This window comes from Artibeus jamaicensis, unplaced genomic scaffold, assembly GCF_021234435.1.
Source record: "Artibeus jamaicensis isolate MK-2021 breed Jamaican fruit bat unplaced genomic scaffold, CSHL_Jam_final contig_60, whole genome shotgun sequence".
NCBI lineage: Eukaryota > Metazoa > Chordata > Mammalia > Chiroptera > Phyllostomidae > Artibeus > Artibeus jamaicensis.
Window position 1 is genome coordinate 9,468,611 of NW_026521900.1, and position 27,094 is coordinate 9,495,704.

Sequence of the window (27,094 nt, forward strand, 5' to 3'; positions counted from 1 at the left end):
TAAGTATTGGTACCCAAGATTTTATTTTCCTCTCCATTGGCTTGAAATATTTTTTCCAACCCTTCACTTTAAGTCTGTGCAGGTCTTTTGTTCTGAGGTGGGTCTCTTGAAGGCATTATATATGCAGGTCATGTTTTCTTATCCATTGAGCTACCCTATGTCTTTTGATTAGAGCATTCAATCAATTCACATTAAGGTTATTATTGATAGGTACTCATTCATTACCACTTTACCTCCTTTGTACCTGTGTTCCTTTCTCTCACACACACTCTTTTTCTTCCTCTTGTTAAAGCAGTCCCTTTAGCATATCTTGCAATGCTAGTTTGGTGGGGGTGCCTCCTTTTGTCTGGGAAACTCCTTATTTCTCTTTCCTTTTTAATTGAGAGCCTTGCTGGTTAGAGTCATCTTGGTTGCATGCCTTTGCTTTTCATTACTTGGAATATTTCTTGCCATTACCTTCTGGCTTGTGATGTTTCTATTGGGAAGTCAGCTGTTAGCCTTATGAGGCTCTCTCGTATGTTACTTCCTGTTTCTCCCTTGCGGCCTTTAAGATTCTCATTTGTCTTGGAATTTTGCCATTTTAATGATGATGTGTCTTGGAGCAGGCCTCTTTTGGGTCCTCTTGATTGGGATCCTGTGTGCTTCCTGGACTTGTGTGGCTTTTTCTCTCATGAAATTGGGGAAGTTTTCCATCATTACTTGTTCAAACAGTTTTTCTATCTTTTGCTCCTTTTCTTTTCCTTTGGTATCCCTATTATACCGATATTATTCAGTTTCATGTTGTCTTCCATTTCCCTTAACCCTTCTTCATTTTTTTTTGAGTCTTTTTTCCTTTTATGATTCTTTTGGGAGTTTTTTCTACCTTGTCCTTCAGCTTGCTGAGTCAATCCTCTGCTTTATCTAGCCTGTTTTTGATTCCTTCTACTGTGTTCTTCAATTCAGACATTGTATTCTTCATTTCCTCTGGGCTTTTGTTGATAGTCTCTATTTCCTTTTTCATGTTGATTTAATTTGCAGTAAGTTCCTCATAGATTCCCTGTAGTTTGTGGTAATTCTCAATGAACTCATTGAATTTCCTTATAACCAGTGCTTTGAAGTCGCTATCTGATAGTTGACTTGCCTCTATTTCATTTAGCATTCTTTCTGAGGCTTCCTCCTTTCCTTTTGTTTGGGGTTTGTTTCTTTGTCTTCCCATTGTTTGTGAGACTCTTCTTGTTTGCCTCTGCTTCCTAAATTGTTCTGTTCTGACTCCCTGGTTTTTTGGTGTGAACTTCTATGGTAAGAGACTTGTGAAAATCAGTGGTGCAGTCTCCTTGATCTCCTGAACTTGATGCTCCTGAGATGCCCTTTATGCCATTTATGTTGGCTGTCTGGATGTCTTTGGGGTTTGATTGTTGGTGGGTCTTTCTTTGGTGGGTCCTTCCCTCCAGATGGTTGACTGAGGGTCATTCCACCCACCACATCTTGTGTGCTGTTGTGCAGGTGCTGCCAGAACAAAACCACAAACCCCGGGGAACCAATCCACATCTGCAATAATATCTCTCCTCTACAATCCCACTATCAATAGCCTATTATCCAGTATTAATGAGGGCATAAATAAATTAAGACTGTTGTAAGAAAGGATAGAGATAAACTATAATAGAAATTCTAGTGATTTAATATGCACAAACTTGCTGGATAAGCTATGAATGTTAAAAAGCTCTGCAGGCAAGAAAATATCACTAATCATGGAGAAGACCATAGTGGATTTCGTCTCAGTAGTCTCTAGTATTTACCACTGTTTTTTCTTTCTGAATCTGCTTCTGATAGTATCAGACATTGACCTCATCTGACCTTAGGCAGCCTGCTCTGAGATTGCCAGAGATAAATTGTCTGCAGCTGTCTCCTTCAGTTGTCAATGTAGTCACTGTGCACTCAGCAGTGAGGCTTCAGTCTCATAGGGTGGGGCAGAATCCCTTATGGGGTTGGAGGATTTATTTCACCTCAAGCTGCTGCAGCTTGGAGGGGAGTGGTCTGCCTTAGCAGGATGGCTGCTGCTAATGGGGTATGACTTAGCACCAGGATCCCAGTGTGTATGCTTTCAGCTCTCTCCTTAAAGTGTCCATCTCCAGCCTCTCCTTAGGTATCTTTATCCACTCTGCTCCCACTTTTGCCAGAGTTCCAGGTAAGGCTCTTTTTGTTGATTGGCTCAGCTGCCCATCTCTGGCAGAGAGCAACCCTGCTGCTTTTGATCACTGGTTGTTATCTGTGTATTTTTTGGCTCTGGTGCTCTAAGCTGGGGATCCCAGCCTTGAGTTTAGATCCCACTCTTCTCAGGGGGATTCTACCAGCCACTTAATTATCCCTCAGGTGCTGCCACCTGTGAGCACCCAGCCAGCACTCTTGAGGCTCCACTGTACTACTCCTTACCAGTCAGTTAGTGGTGAAGATGACTCTTGATTCTTTTGTTTGTCCGAGGTTATAAGCCTTCTTTCTCACTATTGTTCAGTTGTTTGTTCCCAATGATTTCTCCACAATTTAGTTGTAATTCCATATTGGCCCTGGGAGGAGGTTAGTGTGGCTTCCACTCACTGTGCCATCTTGCTGACAGGTAATTTTTTTCATTGTACCCTAAAAATTTGATCATATGAATCTCTGAATTTAATTAAATCTTCAAATTAGGAGGCCTTCACTTACACTACACTGGAGAAGGAAGGGGTGCATTATCTGATTACTGCCAGGTGGGAATGGTAATCCAGTTGTCCTGGCTTCCCACTAGGCCTCTGCTGACAGGAGGGGGGATAATTTTTGTGGTGCTTGGTTTCTGTCTTTCTAGACTAGTCCTTTCCCTGCCTTATGGCTAGAGATAATAGGCTTTTCTTAAGGTTTTTTGATCTTTTAGCATTGGCATTTGTGGTCTGCCAGCTTCTTTAGCACCCATTCCAGGATATAGAGGAGGCAAAAGGAAAGCTCAGGGGACTCACAACTATGTTTTTCCTCATTACCCAATATCTCAGTGACACTTTGTGGGAGGAATTAGCAGAAATGTATTTACTCCATCTTATCTGGAACCAGAGTTAGCCCATCTGGAAACTGGTTTTTATTAAAGTAAATTATACTGAAATTAACATGGTGGTTCTTTTTATGCAAATAACCTGTACTAATTAATAGAATATTAAAGTTTCATAGAAGGGCCTTTATGAAATTACTTTTTCCTTAATCTTTAATTTGAATCTTTATCGCACCCTTTTAATCACATTGAAAGTGCTTCCTTCCCACACTTTGCTTTAGTAGTTATACTGAAGGGATGAACAGTTTCAACACATGAGAAAATAATGTCAAAGTTGGTACACATCCAGGATTGGAGGAAGGATCAAAAGAAACTGATAGCAGAACTTATACAAATATATCCAGAATCAGCCTACTCTGCTGCTCCCATACAGTCACACAAGCAGTGTGTTTTAATGAAAGAAGAAAAAAGTTCAGAGGAATGTATACAGCTTCAGTTCTATATAACAGCCAATTGTTGTTAGTATTTATTTTGCACATGTGAACCAGTATACGACTGAAGGATGGATAGTTACATGGTTGGTGCCTAAATGTACAGTTTCAGTCCCAGCTCTTTCTCCCACTCTACCCAGCAGGTCTCAGAAAATTCTGTTCTCAACAGGTGCCCCACAGAAGTAGCTACAGAAAGCACAGTCATATTGACAGAGGTACCCCCATCTTTTTCCTGCCTTCATTCTCACCAAACACTTCTTGGGTTACATTTATCTCTGGCCTGTCTTCAAAAAGTAGAAATGGTAAGATACTGGTTCAGTGATGGATTTCCAGCATTGGGTAATGCAGCTTAAATAAAGAAGATTTAAGTTCCACATTTAAGAGGTCTTACATCACCTAGGCTCAGCAGGCATTCTGTTTGTGGATTTCTGTATTTTGAAGTTCAAATGTACTTTGTTCCTTTCCTTCCAGGTCAGTCATCAAGAACTGGGGCACTCAGTGTGCTGCCCCAGCACTGGAGAAGCCACACTATGCAGGCAATCTATCATGCTGACAGAGATTGGGACTTGATTTGGTACCAACTACTGTGCAATTCTGCAGAGCAGTAATATCATGAGCTTATTAAATAATGACCAATACATTGGTTGAAATGAAGTTTCCAGTGGAGAAGTGACAATGCAATGTGGATAATTATGGCAATAAAATAAGAAGAGCTTTAGTTCCCAGCCTGAACCTGCCTCAGCTGGAGTCATTTCAACAAGGCATCCTCAGAACAAACAGATGTGACTTGGTACCATTTCCGATCAGCAGATATCTGGACAAAACATTAATGTAAATAAGAGCCAAGTGCAGTCTGTGTATCTTGATTAAATTACTTGATATTAAATGAAAGGTCTGAGTGGTATTGTTTGAAACCTGACTCATCCAGCTCTTCCAATTTAATCTTTTTCTGTTGTTGTGCAATTACAGTTGTCTCCATTTTCCCTACCCATTCCCACCTCCCATCCTCAAACCCACCCCCTTTGGCTTTGTCCATGTGTTCTTCATATATGTTCCTTGATGCCCTTCCCCTATTTTCCCCTATTATCCCTCTCCCCCCTCCTCTCGTTACTGTCAGTTTGTTCTTTATTTCAGTGTCTCTGGTTATATTTCACTTGCTTGTTTTGTTGATTAGGTTCCACTTATAGATTGAGATCATATGGCATTTGTCTTTCACTGCCTGGATTATTTAACTTAGCATAATGCTGTCAGTTCCATCCATAGTGTTGCAAAGGGTAGGAGCTCCTTCTTCCTTTCTGCTACATAGTATTCCATTCTGTAAATGTAGCATAGATTTCCTATCCACTCATTTACTGCTGGGCACTTAGGTTGCTTCTAGCACTTGGCTATTGTAAATTGCTTTTTAAAAAAGCAGTTTCTCTCTGTAGGGCAGGGATGTCAAATCCATTTTTACCTGGGGCCACATCAGCCTTGTGGTTGCCTTCAAAGGGCTGAATGTGGAGCTCCTTGCCCCTAGTTAAGGAGTAGATACATTTGTACAGTCCTAAAATTACATTTGGCCCTTTTAAGGCAACCATGAGGCTGATGTGGCCCCTGGTGAAAATGAGTTTGGTACCCCTGCTGTAGGGTGAGAGAATTCTAATGAGCTGGGGAAAAATTTCCTTCTAAATTGCTCTATCTGGTGTTTTTGCAATTATACTCTTAAATGACTGGAGTTATGCTAATGACAGAACTTGTTTTTGCTAGGAGGCTTCAGATTTTATGATGTAGTTCAACTGCATGATTCTGAAGAGCTAGTCTACGTACAATGAAATATGAAGACTATAAAGGAAATTGTATGATGGTTTCAAGATTCTTAGCACTGTCCAACACTCGAAACCTGTTAAAAGCTGTTGCAGACCAGGAAAAGTCACAGACAGAGATCAAGTTTAAAGTGGTTCTTTTAACCCTACAGCACATTAAAAAATAAAAACCTGTTGCTATGATTTTTAGACCCTATTTTAAAACTAAAGTTTTTCCAGCATCTAAATCATGGATCAGCAAAAAAATTTTCTGTAAAGAGCCCAAGAGTAAATAGTTCAGGCTTTATAAACAAATAGTTGCTCACTTCTGTCACAACTCCTCGGTTCTGCATGAAAACAGTCACAGAATATATGCAAATAATGAACATAGTGTATGGCAATAAAAATTTTACAGAACCAGCAGTGGCCCAGATTTGATCCAAAAGCCAGCTGTAATTTGTCAACTCCTGGCCTTATTAAAGCCAGAGAGGAATAGCTTCCACCCAAAAAACAACATCTAAGTGAGGGAAAGAGACAAAGAATAGGATCATATTATTCCCTTCTACTAACAGACAATACTTTTAAATACAAAAGAAGATTAGTTCAGCCAGTTAATCTTTTTATTTTGCATTTTGTAAAAAAAATACAGAAAAAGCTTTGAGAAAAATGTGTTAGATATCAGCGAAGGCAGGAAAACGTGGCTAGCTTTACAATATCAATCTAAACATACATACAAAGGCAAACATTAAGTAGGATGCTAGGGGAAGATAGCACTTTGGGTCTAATTTCAGTTTTCCTTATTGCATATAAAGATTGCTGATAATTCCAAGTCTTCACTTTTTCACAGTTAAACATTTTAACATTATTTTGTATAACATACTATAATGTTAATTTTATAAAACCATCAATTTGCCACTGTTGAATAGAAGTAGAAGACAAAATTCTCCTCAATTATGGTATGAAATCTCTCTAAAATGAGGTCACATCATCTATGTTAAATTCATTTTATTCTATTTTTAAAATTGCTTTTCAGCTATTAAATGAATATCAGTGGCCTTCCCATTTAATAATTTTAACAAACATAAAACTCGTAAGTAACAAGTACTAGATGAATTTTATGTAAAAAAAAAAAAAGACAACCTAGGAGGAAGTGACCCCACTATGAAGTCACACTTTGAATGAGTGATTTCAGTGATAAATTCCAAATCCATAGACTTAACACACAGCTGAAAAACCATTCATCTCTTTCTCCAAAGCCCACAACTGGAATAATCACAACAAAACTCAGCCCCTGAATATCCATGTAGTTAGACAGTCACCCAGTAGCTGTGGGATATTAACTTTTCTGAAGTGCTTCAGACAGAGATGCAGTGTTCTTCATGCTATTTACATGTCTGTTTCTATCTAAGTTCCTCTAACATATACAGGCTCAGATCATTTTCCACTGGCCAAGAGTCTAGCTGATCATCATAGCTGGCAATTCTCTTAACTCTTTTAAAAAAGCAGATATCAGAATGACAAAGTGGCCTCTCCCAAGCTCTCATGTCTGTTTCAGACCTTTTCAAAAGGCAGCAGAACAGGCAGACCTTCCTTCTCATCTTCTCCAAGGCTCAAGTAGCAGAAAACTAGCTGCCTATGTGTTTGTTCCATGTAGGCCATGGTTATAGTATACCCTGCTTACAAAAATAAAACCTACATCAAAAATTTTGGTTTTTCTTTTTACAATTTCTGCTAGCACTGGGTAACAATACAAGATGTGTTTGTTAATTTTTTAAAAATTTTACTCATGAAAATTGAAACTGGAAAATATGGTTTACTTCTAAATCTTGTTTTGAAAAGATCGTCAAAGATCCTATTTGATTTTCCTGTTTAGACACTCACATTGGTTTCTAGAGTATTTATCTGTACATTGTATTTATTAGGTTTTAGAAATGGGGAAGGTCTTTTCAGGTACCAAGGTATCAGTGTGAAAGCAGCATTCAAATGGGTTGTTTCTAAATTCTAACTCTTGGCCACTGGACTCCTTCAACTTACTGTGTCAGAATGTAGCAAATGACACTGGCAAGCCAGATTCCCACTTTATAAACAACAGAAGAGATCAGAACTCAGTTAATATCAGTCTAAAACTTCTGACAAACCAGCTCCTACACTAACTCATCTGCAGAATCAACACCAAAGGCAGGCACAAAATTTGTTGAGTTTCCCATTTCTGAGGTGGAATGAAAAGTCCATTTATTGAATCAGCAAGGTAACTTTACAGCAACACTCATTCCAGATTACATTTGACAACAGATGGTAAAATCAGCTTTCTGATTGACCTCTTAGAACTCACAATGGGTACCAAGGTAAATTTCCAAGCAGATGATTTCCTCTCTGATGAGTTGCTCAGCTGCCCTGCCACCAATGTCTAAGTATATCAGTGGTGTTTCTACATTTAGAAATGATTGTTCACATTAAATATCGGACATGATTACAGTAACTTCAACTATGGGCAGAGAAAGGAAGAGATATGGCAGTAGGGGAAGGACATGAAACAGACCTCTATTTTGGAAGGAACTGTTACTCCTTTGTCTTAGACTGAAATGTTCATAGATAGCTAAGATAGCATTTTTTGGTGTTTTCTAAAATTTCATTTGTCAACCAAACCACAGAGGACATTTTCAGGTGTAGAGATCACAGCCTAAAGAGCTCCTCGCTGTTTATTTGGTGAAACGTGATATCACAGTGTGGTTTTTGGCTGCAAGGCATCAATGCTTATTTGTCCAATAACCCTAATAAGTATCCTAAATGGTCAGTGTCCATTTAATCACATATGCCTTTCCTATACTTGCTTCCTTGGAAGAAATGAAGCCTTATTTAAATTCCAAAGTTCCTTTTCCAGGAGTGAAAGTTCAGGTCTCCTGGTAGTTCCCAAAAAGAATATTGAAAGGAATTGCAGGAGTTTGTATCTTCCCTCTGTTGGTACTACACAAAAGTTTGCATATCCCTAATTACCAGCTACTAACACCACCAACGCATGACAGCAAAGTGATCACAACCTTCAATTTAATGTGGGGCCTCTGCTCTGACAATAAACAGACTCAGCCTTATTCTAAAGAGTTCGGCATGGATTCATGCATGGGGACAAGCGAAATGTGAAGAGAAAGTAAGTTCACTTGACTGCAAAGGGGACTATTAATTTAATCCCAGGTTAAAATGAAAAGACAGCTTCTCAGAAACCCTCACATTTGATTAGTCAGCAGCTCAGTTAAGATAAAAACCCCATTTTCCCACAAATGGAAGGAAAGATGACAGGTTTTTAATCCTCTCCTCATACATGCACTGAAGTCATCCTTCTCTCCCTCTCATGCTCTAAGTCCCAATGGGACCTTTATTTCAGCTGTGCTTCTTTATGGAGCACATTCTTGGGTTCTGCAAACATTAGCATGAAACTCCCTCACAGCTACCCAGTCTGTATTACGGGTCAACACTCAGTTTGTTCCACATGACTAATAATTTTAAAATTTAATTTGCTAGGCCATTCTTTAACATTTCAAGTAGGGTCCAGACTAAAGGTTCTCAACACTAGCTCCAGATTAGAATCCCTGAGGATACAAAACACAGCATGGAAGCCAGGCCCTACTCTAAACCTACTGAATCTGGATCTCTGAGGGTAGGCCCTTATACGATATTTTTTTTTAATGGGCCAGAGAATCCTAATGCGCAGCTAATGTTGGGAACTTCTGCTCTGCAACATTTGACTCTGCTGAACTGTAACCACCCCACCCAACCCCAACCTAACACAAATATGTTCATAAAATGAGTTGGGATTATCCTCTGAGAGAAACTTTGTTTAGTTGGATATACCATTACACAGCAGTGTTAATCTTGTTTATGCCAGATTGACAGCAGATATCTTCAGTTAGGTAGTTTCTGGGCCTCATGGCACCCTACTTTTCACCATCCAGAATAGGCATAATGCTTCTAGAGGGGGAAGCATAGCATTAGGCATGTTTAGCTTTTTTTCCCAAACTTACAAAGCCCATGGATGACCATCAAATCAAAATGAATGTTAGTGTAGATAGACAGGGGAATAAAAATTATTCAGTTCTATTATATTGAACCACAATAAGTCATTTCTCTTAAAAATGAATAACAGAAATTTCCTGACTAATAAATTTTCTTGGCTTACACAAACTATCGACCGAAAAACAAAGTGTGAAATAACGTCTTATTTAAAATTAACCATTAAAGTATTAGTTAAAAGGTTAAATGGCTGATTCATGATGGGAGCACTAGACCTGGCCACCACTTTGTCTGCTGTAGTAAGAGAAATGCCCACATTTAGTGAAAGCACTTTTTAGAGATTGGGTTTTCAAATGTAATAGCACTGAAGTGCAGAGACACAGGGAGAATCTCAAACTTGGTTTCCCAGAGTTCTCTTGGTATTTTCACTTACTACAGGTGTGAGCAGGTAGAATATCTCATCCACAAAAGAACCCAAACTAAAATCCTAAATTTGGAACCACACTCATACATGAAACTGGTGCAAGCCTCCCCAAATACCAAGAAAATTACCTTTCTCTACATGGCACGCAGTGTCAAGAAATCCAGATTCTTAACCTTAGAGTAGACAGAACCTTCTACTGGGCTGAAGAAAGCTTAACTTTCCACTGGTTCACCTCTGATTCTTCAGGTGGCCACTGAAATCTCATGCATTTCTTAGCTTGAAGTTTGGAATTGTACCTAGTCTTTAGAATACTACTTTGCATTTTCTTTATATTTATTTATTTTTCACAGTGAGATTTCTTCCCTCTGAATACTAATCTATTGCCTTTAGGCTTCTTACTGCCTCCTCTTCCCCAGATCAAAGCACTCCACAAATTTTGATGTCTTCCAAACCCACAGTAGATATCTCAGTCCCGTTCATCATGTTCCAAGCAGTCAGCTCATATGGCAGCCCTGAAGAATTGACTGATTTTTGTAGTGATATTATCATCAGTTTCTAAACAGTTTCTCCTGCCTTCTGGTTAATTACAAAATAATAGTATAACACTATTTTGCCTTTGGTTTTAAACATTTCAGTAACTTCTTCTTTATGGATAATTCCAAAGAAGGAATTACAATTCTTTCCCCCATGTTGAAATGTTGGTGGATATATTTTCCAATCTTCAGTCTAGAGGAAACACAGGTAGCAAAAGAAGTCAAGAATCCTGAGATGAAGTGGGTATCACACAGCCCTTGTTGCCAGAGCCTTCACTCAAATTGCCTTCTCATGTTTTCTGCCCCATTTAACACCAGATTCCCCTAAATCATTGGAGGTCAAATCTCACTTGCCTTTCTTCACAATCTTTCTACTATCCTGTTCTCCCCTCTCTTGATGTTTCTACATCCAGCTGGACTCTCACTGCTGTGTGTGGATATGAAGCCTCTCCTGGGAGGGATTGCCAGCACCTACCACACCTTGTTCAGGTACTGCAGGTGAATGAATTAAGAGACCCGTAAAGCATGCGATTGTTTTTTGTTTAACTCTGAACAGCACACTACTATGTGAAAAAGTGGGAATAGGTCTGCATTTGTGTTGATTCAAGAAACACTTGAGCCCCACCATCTGTATCTTGGGTTAAATTTTAAATGTTAAGATATCTTCAAACCTCAATAAAAATAGAAGCATTAGTTCCAGTCAATCACTGTCCCACCTCAAACAACACTGGAGCATGCAGCCAGCCCCACACCACCAGAGGGTCTACCCCATTGCTTCAGGGTTTGGGGGAAAAGTCATGCATTATCCTCCAGGGGGAAGACTAGACGGGTGCCCCGGCTTGAGACCTTCTGGTCTCCCATTCCTAGGTCTCGGTCTTGTTCCAGCACCTCCTCAGAGCTGCTCTTTGTTCTTCGACTGCCCTCTAGGCTCATGGAGCCTGAGGAACCATTGGCAGTTACTGCGTTGTCCCCATAGGTTAAGGTGAGGTCACCCTCAGTCAGGATGAAATCAGAGTCTTCCTCTCTCAGTGGCTCTTGGTTCTGAAAAGTGCAACAAACAACAGTAACAACAAATTTAAGACTGGAATCTTCCAGAGCTCTAGCCAACTCCAACCTCAACTCCACATCTGAAACTGAGGGTCATGAAACTTGCCTTCCTTGAGCCTCTGGCATGATAACTGGATGTAAACCATAGAGTGCTATTCAATGTGTAGCACTGTTACCTGAACCAGGACTTGGAAAATCAGAAAGCAGCTATGATTTTAAATGTCTGTCAGTTTGTGACAAAAATGGAAGAAAGGGAAACCAGCCTGCAGTTTTAGCTTCCCAGCCCACAAAGAAAGGAAGGACTAAGTTCACTGGGCAAACTTGAAAATAGGTTTCAGTTCCTCTCTGCTCCGAGAAGGTCTTCTGGGCAGGGTTCCTGCTCTACACAAACTGTCCTAAAACCACTTGGTTTACATTGGAAATACTTTTTGCCCTAGTCAATAATAAAAGGAAGAGGACAAACTATTATTAGGATTTCTTTTCTATTCTCACAGAAAAACCTTGATGGGAAATTCTCAAGTAGATGAAGCAAGTGATACAGAGGGAGGGTACATTTTCTTGAGCATCTATTATATGCCTTCCAGGAATGTCACATAAGGTCTTGTTTGATCCTTAGCCCTCTTCTGTGAAGGGTGCAAACACACTTGTGTCACAAAGCAGAAAATCTGAGCTAAGAGAAACTATGAAATTTGCCCAAGGTTGTTTAGCTGGTAGGAAGCAGGGTTTGGATTTATGCTGCCTCCAGACTGTTGTAATCACATAAAGGATATGAAAAGTCACCCAAACAGGAGGAGTACTGGCATGGCATCTCACACTAAACAGAAGTTGTAGCAAAACAGACCAATCTGAGTAAGGCTGGTGTCAGCCAAGTGGCAGCCACTTGAAAGAAAAATGGCAGGGAGAGTGTCAGGACTCAGCATGAGGTCAGACACAACCTTTCACTCCCCAATGTGTTCAACAAGCCAAAAAACAAGGGGTGGTGTGCTCCCCTACCCACCCACCCCCACACACTGCATGGCTGCCAAAGACTGTGGACTTCCTACTTAAATAGCAAACAGTTTTTAAAACTGCTCTTTCTCTCCTATTTCCTATCTACCCTTCAAAGCATATCTGAAGTCCTGCATCCTGTCCTCTACACAAAATGGTCTCCTTAGTGCAGGACCTGAACTTGCCTCTCTGACAGCCTCATGGCCCTCGCTCAGTCATGCTGCCCAAGTCCACAGGCAGATTCTCCTGTGTCCATGCCTGGATTCCCCATCTAGATAAGGAATAACCAAAGGGCAGTGACCTCCTTCTCTCAGCATCCTTTCTTGGGGTGCTTAACTCATAGTAGTTGCTAGATGAATGTCTGTTAAATGCAGTGTCCTATGGAGGACTGCTGGGTTCTGCATATCTCACTTCTCTGTCCTAGTCCATCTCTGTGCACTCACTGGTGACAAGCATATTTCTGTTCTTTGCTTTGTTTCTCACTGATGTTGATTTCTCCAAACTCCACAGTCTGACTCCACTTAACCAATGCTCCATCTTTTTAACAGGCAAGCTCACAAACTCCTCTTGCTTGCTGCCTCACATCCTTACTGGATTGAGGCAGAGTGCAAATGTGTAATTAAATAAGAGTCCTCTAGTCAAGCAAAGGGCAATTGTAAAACTCGCTCCAAACTCCCCCAATTTCCTCCTGCCCATTACTGTTTAGAACGTTCTGAAACTCTTGTCTTCCCTGTGATAGTTTTCTTAACAACAAATGACATTATGTTCTCTGTTTTAGCATGTTACATTTCTCTGATTCATACATGTGCTAAATATTTTTGTTCATCTCTGTCAAAACACCTCTCCCAGGACTCTTAGCACCCACATTTCAGGAGGAGAGTCTTCAGCTCATATTTCATGATTTCTAAGTCTGACCCTCACAGGGAAAGAGAGGAATCTGAGAAAACTGCATTTAAGTGTAATTCTGCACAGAGGAAACACAGTTGGAGCCCTGTGTGGCCTCCTCTGACCACTTCCAGTGGGAAGCAAGGCAAAAATTCAACAACAGGACAAAAGACAAGGTTGATCCATTCCATTATGAAATTCACAAGCCCATACAAATGGTACCTAAGGAAAGGTCATTCAGAAACAAGGATATAGTAAAACCCAGTGGAAAGGGATCTTCAAGAGCTTAATGAAAGTTGTATGAGATGATGAAATCAGTCTACTCCCTTGAATTCTAGATAACAGGATCAACAAAAGTTTGGTTAAGCTGAAGGTCTATATAATTATATAACTAGCTGCCCACTGCAGCCTGCTATGAAAATGCAGCCTGCAAACAAGTGTATGGTGGGAACATACACATTTTAAATAACCATAGGTTGTTTTTGTAAGTGGATTATATTTTCTATGCAGATAACAAATCTAAGCAGTTTGGAATTAGTGGAAATGGTGAATAATGAACATTTTAGATATCTCCCAAATAAATTTGGTGTACAAACACCATATAGATAAGTGAGAACCACACAACAGTATGTCAAACAGCCACGACAGTGGCCCAGTCCAAGACCATCACCCATCTGTGGGGAGGCCCTCCACTATTTCCCCTTTGGGTTTTTCAATTAGGTTTTCAAAGACTCTTTGTTCCCACCCTCTCTTTCTCTCTCTCTGGAAACAACTGAAACTCTGGTCAGGACTCTAGCCACAAAACAGAAGCAGCAGTGCGGAGGGTAATTCTTCCTTGTAGTGCAAATCACCCAGTCTTGGGCTGATTGTGGGGAGTCATAGACCAAACATTACCCCAGGAAGCAAACCTTGAGTAGGCTGTCAAATTGGTGGGGGAAGTACTTTCAGTTTAAGTTTCTGAAAGTTTACCAAGCTTATGCTGAATTCAAACTAGTTCAGATGCCCATAGTCAATGAGCAAGGGAATAGCTGGTAAGCATCAAATTAGATAAGGTTTTTATAAAGTTTTAATAGTGGGTTAGTTCTGATACTATTACATAGACATGAAAAGTGACCATTATAAAACCTAATTAAGATAAAAGGCTTTAGAAACTGTTTAAAAGAGACTAGAGTCAGGAGGCAAAGAAACTTGCAAAGCCAATGAAACATAAGATTGAAGGGTATAATCAGTGGAAGCTTCAAGATTGCGATATCTGCTGATTCCAGGTAGCGCCTGCCCTGTTTCTGAAGATTAAAAAAATTCAAATGACCCACACTGTCACTTTAGACACAGGTCCAAACTGAGCAAACTATTAGCATTCAGGGAAAAAAACAGCTTTATTAAATAAGCTATCAGCAGGATAATAATACTAACATTTCAACCTACTGATCTAGTTGTTCTGATTCCAAATCCAGTGTTCTTTCTACCATGTTAATAGCTGCTGATGTTCAGGAGTCCCATAACCCTGGTAAAAGTTTTCTCTGTTGCTGTGCAAAATATATTAAGCATATGTAAGCTGGCCATTTGTAATAATCTTATTGGAGAAGCAAAATGTGTGAATTTGGAGGCTGAGCAGGAAGGCAGCCCTGAATGTACTTACATCATATACCTGGGGACTGGTCAGACATCGAGCTAGCAAGCCACACCAGGCTGGGAGAGTGTTGGTTAATGGGGGGCCACTGTGTGTGAGGATGGGCTTCAAGTAACTTTAAAAAGAGAATTAAGGAAAAATGCAAAGAAAACATACACCCAACAAAATGTGTTTAGAATTTCCAACAACTAAATCATCTGAGATTCTACCCACAAAAAGCCTCTTTCCCCCATTGTACAAGTACAATACAGAAAATACAGGCGTACCTCAATCTACTGTGCTTCTTTTTTTTTAAATTTATTTATTTATCTTTAGAGGGGAAGGGAAGGAGAAAGGGAGAGAAACATCAATGTATGGTTGCCCTTTGCGCATCCCCTGCTGGGAACTGGCCTGCAGGGAACCGGCCTGCAACCCAGGCATGTGCCCTGACTGAGAATCGAACCGCAATTGTCTGGTTCGCAGGCCCAAGCTCAATCCACTGAGCTACACCAGCCAGGGCTACTGTGCTTCTTTTTATTGCACTTCACAGATGTTGCAACTTTTTACAAGCTGAAGGCAAGACCCTCCACCAACAAAAATATTATGACTCCTTTCTTGTGGTGGTCTAGAACTGAACCTGCAATATCTCTGAGGTATGACAGTACTTGTAGTCCGCAACAGTCTGAATAAATTATTATTTTATTAGGTTTTTTTTTTTAGAAAGAAGGAAACAGTAACAGTAAAATGAATGTGAGAGAGAAACATTGATTGGTTGCCGCTCGTACGTGCCCCAACTGGGAACAAACCTGCAACCTAGGAATGTGCCCTGACCTGGAGTTGAACCCACAACCTTTCGCTTTCCTGGCCAACACCCAACCAACTGAGCCACATGGGTCATGACCAGAATCACAGATTAAATTATGCTCCATCAGCCTTTAGAATTAACTCTCAGGTTGGCGATTACCAATTTTCAGTTAAAAAGATTATTTGATTAATTAGAATACCCTTCTCCTTTCTTTTATGTTCAAAGAGAATTTTGCTTTCAATCAGCATTTCAGCTTTGGACACACAACCAGCTCACATCTTAGAAACAGGAGATAGTTCACCTGGAATGAAGGAATTTGTTACAGCCCCTGTGTCCACTCTGCCCCGGTTCTCTGTAAGGACTCCTGCTAAACCACTCTGCTCCAAGGTCACATGATGGAAATGATCAAGGTGGACAGGACCACAGATATAACCTGGAGCTATACTACAAAGGAGGAAACTGAGACTCAGCAAAGTGAAATGATTTCACTAAGGTTGCTCAAACCTAATCTCCTAACTTCCCATACAGGACTATTCTTCACCATCAACATTTTGGGACAGATCATTCTTTGTTGCAAGGGGCTGTCCTGCATTATAGGATGTTTAGCAGCATCCCTGGCCTCTTCCCACAAGATACCAGTAGCATCACCACCTCCTCCCCAGGTGTGATAATAAAAATGACCCAAGACATTCCCAAATGTCCCTTGAGAAGCAAACTCACCCTTGGTTGAGACTACCATTCTAACATGAAGGTCAGCTGTTATGTAGAGAGATCAGGGTTTGTCAGTGTATAGATATTTGGGTTGCCAAATGTATGGCACTGTGTTGGAAGAGTGATAAAGCACATATTATATTAATGATAGACCCGTAACCATTTCTGATACCCACAGCCTAAGCCATATATAGAAAAGGTGAAGACTCATATGGCTACTTCAAATGCAGGAATAGCCAGAAGGGACCTTAAAGGAGGGTGAGAATGTGTCACAACCATCTGTACCCAAGAGAATGACTACTTCAAGCATCATCAATTCCTGTCTTCATTTAGAACAGCACAAGAAAGAAAAGGCTTCTTTATAGGAGGAGGTACAAGGGAGACCCAGAGGCGCAGCACACTTCTAGTTGAGAATTACTCAATAAAGAAGGATGTATGGGCTCTGGTGAAATTCTTTTTTTTTTAATCCTCACCTGAGAATATGTTTATTGATTTTAGAGGAAGAAAAAGAGAAGGATGGAGAAGAAGAGGGAGAGAGGGAGAGAGAGATCAGTTGCTTCCCATACATGCCCTGACTGGAGATTGAACCCACAACCTTTTGGTGTACAGGAAGATGATCCAACAAACTGAACTACCCAGCCAGACTGCTGAAATTCTTTACAAACTGAACAAACTCCCTTTGACACCTATCCCCTAACCTAATTCCTGGGAATAGCCTCTATAGCCCTATCAGCTCTCCTGTACCTTTAATTCAGAAGCTGAAAGCAGCTGGATTTCTAGAATGACTAATATAAGAGTCACAGGGGAACTCCGAGGTTAACTCTCAGGTTCCTGACCCAGGCAGTTAAAGACAAGCTCTCTCTTCCCCAAAACAGAAGAGCTTCTCTAATAACCTCTTTAAAAGAGAAAAAAATTACATAGAAAATTTTAAATACTCAGACTGTTGGAAGGGCAAAAATGAAATATCAAGTCTAATTAATGAATTTGGCAAAACAGCAGGATACAAAGTCAAGATCCAGAAATCAAAGGCATTTTTGTATACTAACAATGAATCAGTAGAAGCAGAAATCAAGAAAAAAATCCCATTCGATATAGCAAAGAGAAAAATAAAATATCTGGGAATAAACCTAACCAAGGAGGTAAAAGACCTGTATGCAGAAAATTACACAGCACTGAAGAAAGAAATCAGAGAAGACACAAACAAATGGAAACATATACCTTGTTCATGGACTGGAAGAATTAACATCATCAAAATGTCCATACTACCCAAAGCAATATACACATTCAATGCAATACCTATTAAAGTACCAATGGCATATTTCACAGACATAGAACAAACACTTCAAAAACTTATATGGGCCCTGGCTGGTGTAGCTCAGTGGATTGAGTGTGGGCCTGCGAACCAGACAATCGCGGTTTGATTCCCAGTCAGGGCACATGCCTAGGTTGCAGACCAGTTCCCTACAGGCCAGTTCCCAGCAGGGGATGCACAAAAGGCAACCATACATTGATGTTTCTCTCCCTCTCTCCTTCCCTTCCCCTCTAAAGATAAATAAATAAAATATTTAAAATAAATTAAAAAAAACTTATATGGAACCATAAATGACCCTGAATAGCAGCTGAAATTTTGAGAAAGAAGAGCAAAGTAGGAAGGATCACAATACCTGATACCAAACTGTATTACAAGGCCACTGTAATCAAAACAGCCTGGTAGTGGCATAAAAACAGGCACATAGACCAGTGGAACAGAACAGAGAACCCAGAAATATACCCAAGTCTCTATTGCCAATTAATATTCGACAAAGGGGGCAGCAATATAAAATGAATTAATAATAGCCTCTTCAAGAAATGGTGTTGGGAGAACTGGACAGCTATGTCCAAATAAATGAAACTTGATCACCAAGTTACACCATACACCAAAGTAAATTCAAGGTGGATAAAAGACTTAAATATAAGCTGTGACACCATTAAATTCCTAGAGGAGAACATTGGCAGGAAAATCTCAGATATTTTATGCAGAAACATTTTCACTGATATGTCCCCAAGAGCAAGGGACATAAAGAAAAGAATAAACAAATGGGATATCATCAAAATAAAACAGCTTTTGCATGGCTAAAGAAAACAGTATTAAAATAAAAAGAGAACCAAGTTTATGGGAAAACATATTTGCCGATGATACCTCAGACAAAGGTTTAATCTCCAAAATATACAAAGAACTTACACGAGTCCACTCTAAGAAGACAAGCAACCCAATTAAAAAGTGAGCAAATCACTTGAACAGACATTTCTCCAAGGAGGACACACAGACGATCTAGAACCACATGAAAAGATGCTCAATATTGCTAGCTATCAGAGAGATGCAAATTAAAACCACAATGAGATACCACTTTACACCAGTCAGAATAGCCATCATAAACAAAGCAACAAACAACAAGTGTTGGAGAGATTGTGGGGAAGAGGAGACCCTAATCCATTGTTGGTGGGATTGCAGACTGGTGTAACCACTATGGAAAACACTATGAAATTTTCTCAGAAAACTAAAAACGGACCTTCCTTTTGACCCAGCAATTCCACTGCTGGGATTATATCCTAAGGGCCCTAAAACACCAATCCAAAAGAACCTATGCACCACAATGTTCATAGCAGCACAATTTACAATAGCCAAGAGCTGGAAGGAACCTAGGTGCCCATCAGGAAATGAATGGATCAAAAAATCATGGTACATACACACAATGGAATTCTATGCAGCAGAAAGAAAGAAGGATCTCCTACCCTTTGCAACAGCATGGATGAAACTGGAAAGCATTATGCTGAGTGAAATAAGCCAGGCATTGAAAGACAAATACCATATGATCTCACCTTTAACAGGAACCTAAACAAGAAAACAAACAAGGAAGCAAAATATAACCAAAGACACTGAAATAGAGAACAGGGGGACAGTGACCAGAGGGGAGAGGGGAGCAAATTTCAGGGGGAAAAGGGAAGGATTTACAGTAACTAGTATAAAGGACACATGGACTACTACTAAGGGGGTGAAAATGGGAGGGAAGTGGGTAGCACTGGGGGCTGGGCTGAGATGGGAGTAAAAGAGAGAAAACTACTTGAACAATAATTAAATTAAAAAAGGGAAAAAAAGGAATGTGTGAAAAAAAAGAAAAAAAAAGTGTATTGCTTAATGTCCACCCACTGATTGTTCTGTTCAGGAATGTGTTATTTAATGTATACATATTTGTAAAGTTTCCAATTTTTCTCCTGTCAATCAATTCGAGTTTCATACCATTTTGGTCAGAAAAGATACTTGATATGATCTCAATCTTCTTAAATTTTCTAACACTTGTTTTGTGATCTGACATACAGATTTATCCTGGAGAATGTTATATGAGCTCTTGAGAAAAATATACATTTTGTTGCTATTAGAAAGAATGTTCTATGCATGTCTATTACATTAATTTGATCTAAAATGTACTTCAAGTCCAATGTTTCTTTATTGATTTTCTCTTCAGATATCCTCTCACTGTTAAAAGTGAAGTATTAAATGTTCACAAGAATAAAGTTCTTACCACTTTAGCATTTTGTCACCCTCCTGTGAACGCTCTCCAATTTTGTCTATATCCTTTCTAAGCCCAGTGAGTAACATGATTGTGGACTACAATGTACATGAAGTTCATATGGCTTTGAGATTCCCTGGGGGGTCTATTTCAGTTAATAGCAAACAGCAATTTAAACCATCTTTTTTATTGAGAACAAATAGAAAACCTGGGCAAAATAACACAAGAAAGAACACAACAAAATCTTCTGCTTAATGGCATCAGGAAGCTACCATGGCAATGAAGAGAGACAGAATCTGGGGGAAGAAACCCAAGAGGTGAGCCTAGAATTTGGTAGGCCACATTTTCCCTACAGGCACCTCAGCAACTGAACAGAGCATCTGGATGACTTAAAAAGATATTGCATCTAACAAAAATTGGTGTCCAGAGCCTTCTGAGGACAACTACATAAACACCCTAGGCTCTAGGGCAGAACTCTAGAAAAAACACTAAACAGAAAACAGACTAACCCTTCCTAGTAACTGAAGTCCAGCTTCAAATTACCTTTATACCTGACTGGACTGAAATGGTCCACAATTGCTAATGCCGCAAACCTACTCACTGACCCCAGTAAGTTAAATTATCTCTGAAGAATGATAACCTCATCTAGAGCATCTCAAACTATATCTATACTTTTTCATTTCCCATGTCTGTCACTAAAAAAAAAAAGATGCAAAAAAAGAGAAAATAATACTTCTAAAAGATAACATAGGAAATTGGCTTCATGACTTTGGGGTAGATGAAGGCTTCTAAAACAGGACACAAAGAATACTGACCAGAAGAGCAAAGATCAATAAATTGGATGAAGACCTTTGTACATCAAAAGATTCTGTTTAAAAGTGAAAATGCAAGTCACAAATAGAAGTTATTTTTATCATATATAACTAGCAAAACTAAACCCAGCAAATAATATGATTATATATATATATATATATATATATATATATATAATCATGTATATATTTTTCTCCAGAATATATGAAGAACTCTTACAAATTAGTAAGAGAAAGGCAGACAACCAAAAAGAAAAACTGTTGGGAGACTCGAACGGATGCTTCATAAAGGAACATACCAAGTGGTCAGTAAATCTGTCAAAAGGTGCTCAAACTTATTAGTCATCAGACAAATGCAAATTAAAACCATAATGAAATGCCACTACAAACCCACTGGAATGGCTAAAATTAACAAAACTGACAAAGCCAATTGTCAGTAAAGATGTGAAGAAACTAGAGCTCTCATACACTACAGGTGCTTGTGTAAAGAGGTACCATCATTTTGTAAAACTGTTTAGCACTTTTATCTAAAGTTGAACCAGTTTATGTCCTATGATCCAGCAATTTCACTCCTGGGTATATTCCCAACATTACATTCACAAAAATGCATGTAAACATGAACCAAAAAATCATGTATAGGAATGTTCATAGCACTATTTTTTTCAGCAGTTCCAAAGCAGAGCAATCTACATGTTCATCAACAGTAGATAAATAAATCATGATATGTTCATACAACAAAATACTATATAACAATGAAATAGATGAACTAGAGGTACATGTGACAACATGGATGAATCACACAAATGATGTCAAGTCAAATAGACTGTCAAGTCAAATAGACCAGACACTAACATATATTATACACACATACACATATTCTATAATCCCATTTACGCAAAACTAAAAAAACAGCTAAAACTATTAAGTGTTGCTAGAAGTCAGGAGAGTAGTTACATTTAGGGAAGAGAAAGGGTGTATGAGAGTAATTGGGTTATGGCATGAGGAGACCTGGTAATTGCATGTTTCTTGACCTGTTTCGGGTTAAATAAGTATGTTTATTTTGTGATAATTTACTGACTTATGACTTGTCTACTTTTCTACATGTATCTTATACTTCAATAAAAAATATGAAACACTTTCCAACTCTCCAAAGACCATATGTAAGCTAGCTACATGCCTATTTGATCACTATGTCAACTGAAGAAACCATAAAAGTTTAACTTTTTGGTTGTTAATTATCACCTGGGATCAAGTAAATCTATTGTAACAGAGTCTATCCTGCATGTCGCCCAGTTAAGGCCTGTATCAGACTTGCCTAGAGTTGATTCAGTTGTTAGAAATTAGCCTCCCAACTTCTGGCCAAAATGGAGGCATACGTAGATACACTGCCTCCTTGCACAACCAAAAGAAGGAAAACAACAAATTTTATAACAATAAACAACCAGGCCTGCCAGAAAATAGAACTGTATGGAAGTCTGACAACCAAGGAGTTAAAGAAGAAACACTCATTCATACTAGTAGGAGGGGTGGAGACCAGTAACTGAAGTGCAGAGGATGCACAGCAAGGCAGAGGCTGGCAGACCAGGTGGCCCCACATTTGCATGTGTATAAACTGGGAGGAACAACTGGGAATCAAGGAAGACCCTGAAACCCAGGGTTCCAGCACAGGATAAGAAAGCTTCAAAACCTCTGGCTGTAAAAACCAGTGGGGGTTTTGGTGACAGAATAGATTGTTGGCCTCACAGGAGAGCTTATTGAAGAGAATTGAAGGGTCCTGGAACATACACAAAACCACTCACTTGAGAATCAGCATCAGAAGGGCCCAATTTGCTTGTGAGTAGTGAGGGAAATGACTGAAAGTGTGTAAAGAGCCAAGAAAGCACTGTTCCCTCTCTCACCCCTCCCCCACATACAGGGCATGATGCAGTGAAGTGAGTTACCCCGCCCTGACAAATACTTAACACTCTGCCTCTAAGTATGTAACAGGTGTACAAAGACAAAGAAATATGGCCCAAATGAAAGAACACACCAAAGCTCAAAAAACAGAACTAAGTCATGAAGAGATAGCCAACCTATTGGATGCAGAGTTCAAAACAATGATAATCGGGATGCTCACAGATTTGGTTGAGCATGGTCACAAAATAGAGGAAGAAGTGTGGACTATGCAAAGTGAAATAAAGGAAAATGTACAGGGAACAAACAGTGAAGGGAAAAAAACCAGGACTCAGATCAATGGTTTAGACCAGAAGGAAGAAATAAACATTCAATCAGAACAGAATGAAGAAATGAGAATTCAAAAAAAGTGAGGAGAGGCTTAGGAACCTCCGGGACAACTTCAAACTTTCCAACATCCAAATCATAGGGGTGCCAGAAGGAGAAGACAAAGAGCAAAATATTGAAAACTTATTTGAACAAATAATGGAAAACTTCCCCAATCTGGCAAAGGAAATAGACTTCTAGGAAGTCCAGGAAGCCCAGAGAGTCCCAAAGAAATTGGACCCAAAGAAGAACACATTGAAGCACATCATCATTAAGTTACCAAAAATTAAAGGTAAAGAGAGAATCTTAAAAGCTTCAAGAGAAAATGAAACAGTTACATACAAAGCAGTTCCCTTAAGACTAACAGCTGATTTCTCAAAAGAAATCTTGCAGGCAAGAAGGAACTGCAAAGAAGTATTCCAAGTCATGAAAGGCAGGGACCTACATTCAAGATTACTCTATCCAGCAAAGGTATCATTTAGAACAAAAGGGCAGATAAAGTGCTTCCCAGATAAGGTCAAGTTAAAGGAGTTCATCATCACCAAACCCTTATTTTATGACATGTTAAAGGGACTTTCTAAGAAATAGAAGATCAGTTGGGAGGCCCCAGACCCTCTGCCCAATCCTGGGTTCGCTGCCAAGCTGGGTGTGAAGCAGACCAGGCTGCCGTGTCTACTGGATTCAGAGCCCCAGGCTGCACCTCTGAGTTCTCCTGGGCTGGCAACCACAGAGTCTTTGGTTGGGGCCCTTTGTCCTCCGCACCCTCTCTGTAAACTCTATCAAACAAGTCTCTCCTGGCCCCCCACCTTGCTTGGCCAGAAAGGGAGGGGGTTGAGGGTCTCAGCTCTTTTCCCAGGACCCCTGGAATTTTATGCAGCAGAGAGAAAGAAGGAGCTACTACCTTTTGCAACAACATGGATGGAACTGGAAAGCATTATGCTGAGTGAAATAGGCCAGGCATTGAAGGACAAATACCATATGATCTCACCTTTGACAGGAAGCTAAAGAATAAAACAAACAAGCAAACAGAATAAAAACAAAGACGCTGAAATAGAGAACAAGTGGGCAGCGACCAGAGGGGAGAGGGAAGGGAACTTAAGGGGAAAAAAGGGGGGAGGGATTTTGAGGAACAAGTATGAAAGACACAGAGATGAGGACTGGGGGGGGGAATGGGAGGGAGGGGGGAGACCGGGCGGGGGGGGAGAGAAAAAAAATGTACTTGAAAAGTAACTAAATAAAATTTAATATTAATAATAAAAAAAAGAAATAGAAGATCAAAGCTATGAACAGTAAAATGACAACAGACTCACTACTATCAACAACTGAACCTAAAAACAAAAACAAAAACAAGCTAAGCAAACAACTAGAACAGGAACAGAATCACAAAAATGGGTATCACATGGAGGGTTATCTGTGGGGAGGAGGCAGGGGGAAAATGGGGAAAAGGTACAGGGAATAAGAACTATAATAGGTAGGTAAGAAATAGACAGGGGGAGATGAAGAATAGTATAGGAAATGAAGAAGCCAAAGAACTTATATGTATGATCCGTGGACATGAACTGAGGGGGAGAATGCTGGTAGGATGTGGGTTCAGGGTGGAGGGGAATAAAGGGGAAAAATGGGACAACTGTAATAGCATAATCAATAAAATATAATTACAAAAAAGTAAAGAAATTAGCCTCCCCACACTCCCCAAGCTCTACTTTCCCTCCTGACTACACCAATTCACCTACAAAGGTATATTGCCATTTCACACAACCCTCTGAAAAACCACATGAGTCTACCAGGCTATGAGTGGACTAACCTAATGATGTACATATGTTCCTCCTGGCCAGAGAGATGCTCACCAGGACTACCTGTGGTTGAATGGTCACTGCCGGAGTGCCAAGAAAGGGCTGATTACATTGTAGCAAGTGCACATCTTTCCTTACTTATCAGAAGTCATTCACTGGCAACTCAACAAGATGATTTCATCATCAATGTTTCAGGGAAACCAGGTAAAAGGATACTTGTGGTCAAAGCTGTACCACAGCCTGAATAGCCATGCACTCTCCTGCTTTGTCCGGTTTCCTCCAGTGGAATCTGGACCATCCTAGGAACAAATAAAACATGCTTAGTTGTAAAAACAGGATTGAATTAAAGGAGAAAAGCTTTTTTTTAACCATAGTTTTAAATTATTTTGATATATATGAATCAAACATCCTATATCACCAGAGTATCAAAGTTACAAGGAGGACAAAATACCCCAGAATTTATTTATAAAAAAATTATGTATTTTTTCTTACATGTTTAAACTTCAGTCCCCTTCAAAATACTCTCCATTTGATACAATGCACTGATTGTGATGTTTTTCCCACTGCTCAAAACCATCTTTGAACTTGCCAATTTTGATACCTTTTAGTGCTTCTGCTATTTTGTTTCACTTCTTTTACATCTGCAAACGTTTCTCTTTGAGAGTTTTTTCATCCAGGGAAACAAAAAAAGTCACTTAGGGAAAGATGGGGTATGTAGGGGTGGTGGGGCATGGGGGTCATGCAATTTTTGGTCAAAAACCGCTGAACACTCAGCATGGTGTGGGCAGGTGTGCTTGTAAATCACCCATCATGAAATGAGCAAACACATTGTAAGAGTCTTCAAAAAACATTCACTGAAGCCAGGAGTTCCAGCCAGGATGGAGGCATAGGTAGAAATGCTTCACTTCCTCTTACGACTAAAAGAAAGATAAAAACCAATCTAAAACAAATAAACAACCAGAAATGACAGAAAAATAAAACTACATGGAACTCCAACAACCAAAGTATTCAAAAAACATTCACCCAGACTAGTAGGAGTGACAGAGACAGGCAGCCCAGCAGAGAGGACAGGCAGTTGCAAGGCAGTGGACCATGTGGGTGAGGTGGGGTTGGCTGAATGGGAAACTAAAGACTCAAAGCTAGTTGTAAACTACCTCAAGGGTTGACATGGCAGGAGAAACTCCCAGTCTCACAGGAGAGTTCCTTGGAAAGTGGGGCTAGAATGGAGAAGCTAGCTGCTCAGCAGCATTGTTCCCACTCTGACCCCTCCACCACAGACAGCACCAGCTTGCAGCAACCAGGGTTGTCATGCCCTGGTGAATACCTAAGGTCCCACCCCCTTACAACATAACAGGTGTGCTGAGACAACAAAATGTGGCCCAAATGAAAGAACAGATCAAAACTCCAGAAAAAGAGCTAAATGACAAGGAGATAGCCAACCTATCTGATGCAGAGTTCAAAATACTTGTAATCAGGATGCTCACAGAAATGATTGAGCTTAGTCACAAAAAGAAGAAATGAAGGCTATACAAAGCTAAATAAAGGAAAATGTACAGGGAATCAACAGTGAAGGGAAGAAAACTGGGGTTCAAATGAACAGTTTGGAACAGAAGGAAAAAATAAATACTCAAGCAGAACAGAATGAAGAAACAAGAATTCAAAAAAATGAGGAGAAACTTCGGAACCTATGGGACAACTTTAAGCAATCTAACATCTGAATTATAGGGGTACCAGCAGGAAAAGAACAACAAGAAATTGAAATCTTATTTGAACAAATAATGAAGAAAACCTTCCCCAATCTGGCAAAGGAAATAGACTTCCAGGAAGTCCAAGAAGCCTAGAGAGTCCCAAAGAAATTGGACCCAAAGAGGAATACACCAAGGCACATCATCATTAAGTTACCCAAGATTAAAGATAAACATAGAATCTTAAAAGTCACAAGAGAAAAGGAGAGAGTGACCTACAAAGGAGTTCCCATAGGACTCTCAGTTGATTTCTCAACAGAAACCTTACAGGCAAGAAGGGGCTGGAAAGAAGTACTCAAAGTCATGAAAGGCAAGGACCTCCATTCAGGATTACTTTATCCAGCAAAGCTATCTTTTAAAATGGAAGGGCAGATAAAGTGCTTCCCAGATAAGGTCAAGTTAAATGAGTTCATCATCATCAAGCCCTTATTGTATGAAATGTTAAAGGAACTTATCTAAGAAAAAGAATAAGATCAAAGCTACAAACAGTAAAATGACAAAACTCACAACTATTAACAACTGAACCTAAAAACAAAAGCAGACTAAGGAAACAACTAGAACAGGAACATAATCACAGAAATAGAGATCACATGGAGGGTTATCAGTGGGGATGGGGAGGGGAAGAATGGTGGGGGAAGGGTACAGAGAATAGGAAGCATAAATGGTAGGC

The 27,094-nt window shown here is 39.8% G+C and overlaps 2 protein-coding genes across 5 annotated transcripts in view; one reads left to right on the forward strand and one right to left on the reverse strand.

Annotated features, from left to right (window-relative positions):
• CHST7 (carbohydrate sulfotransferase 7) overlaps positions 1–4,360 on the forward strand; it is a 38,842-nt gene extending 34,482 nt beyond the window's left edge. The window contains exon 2 of the mRNA XM_053670570.1: positions 3,952–4,360. The gene's annotated coding sequence lies outside the window, so the exon portion shown is untranslated. The remainder of the gene's footprint in view (positions 1–3,951) is intronic.
• A 1,507-nt stretch (positions 4,361–5,867) lies between these two features.
• The window catches only part of SLC9A7 (solute carrier family 9 member A7), a 198,418-nt gene continuing 177,191 nt past the window's right edge, over positions 5,868–27,094 (reverse strand). For all 4 annotated transcript variants that reach the window (XM_037160496.2, XM_053670646.1, XM_037160487.2 and 1 more), the window contains 3 exons: positions 24,896–24,978; positions 14,782–14,887; positions 5,868–11,264 (listed from right to left, as the gene is read on the reverse strand). In XM_037160496.2, the coding sequence (XP_037016391.2) occupies positions 11,019–11,264; positions 14,782–14,887; positions 24,896–24,978 (435 nt within the window). In that variant the 3' untranslated portion in view covers positions 5,868–11,018. The remainder of the gene's footprint in view (positions 11,265–14,781; positions 14,888–24,895; positions 24,979–27,094) is intronic.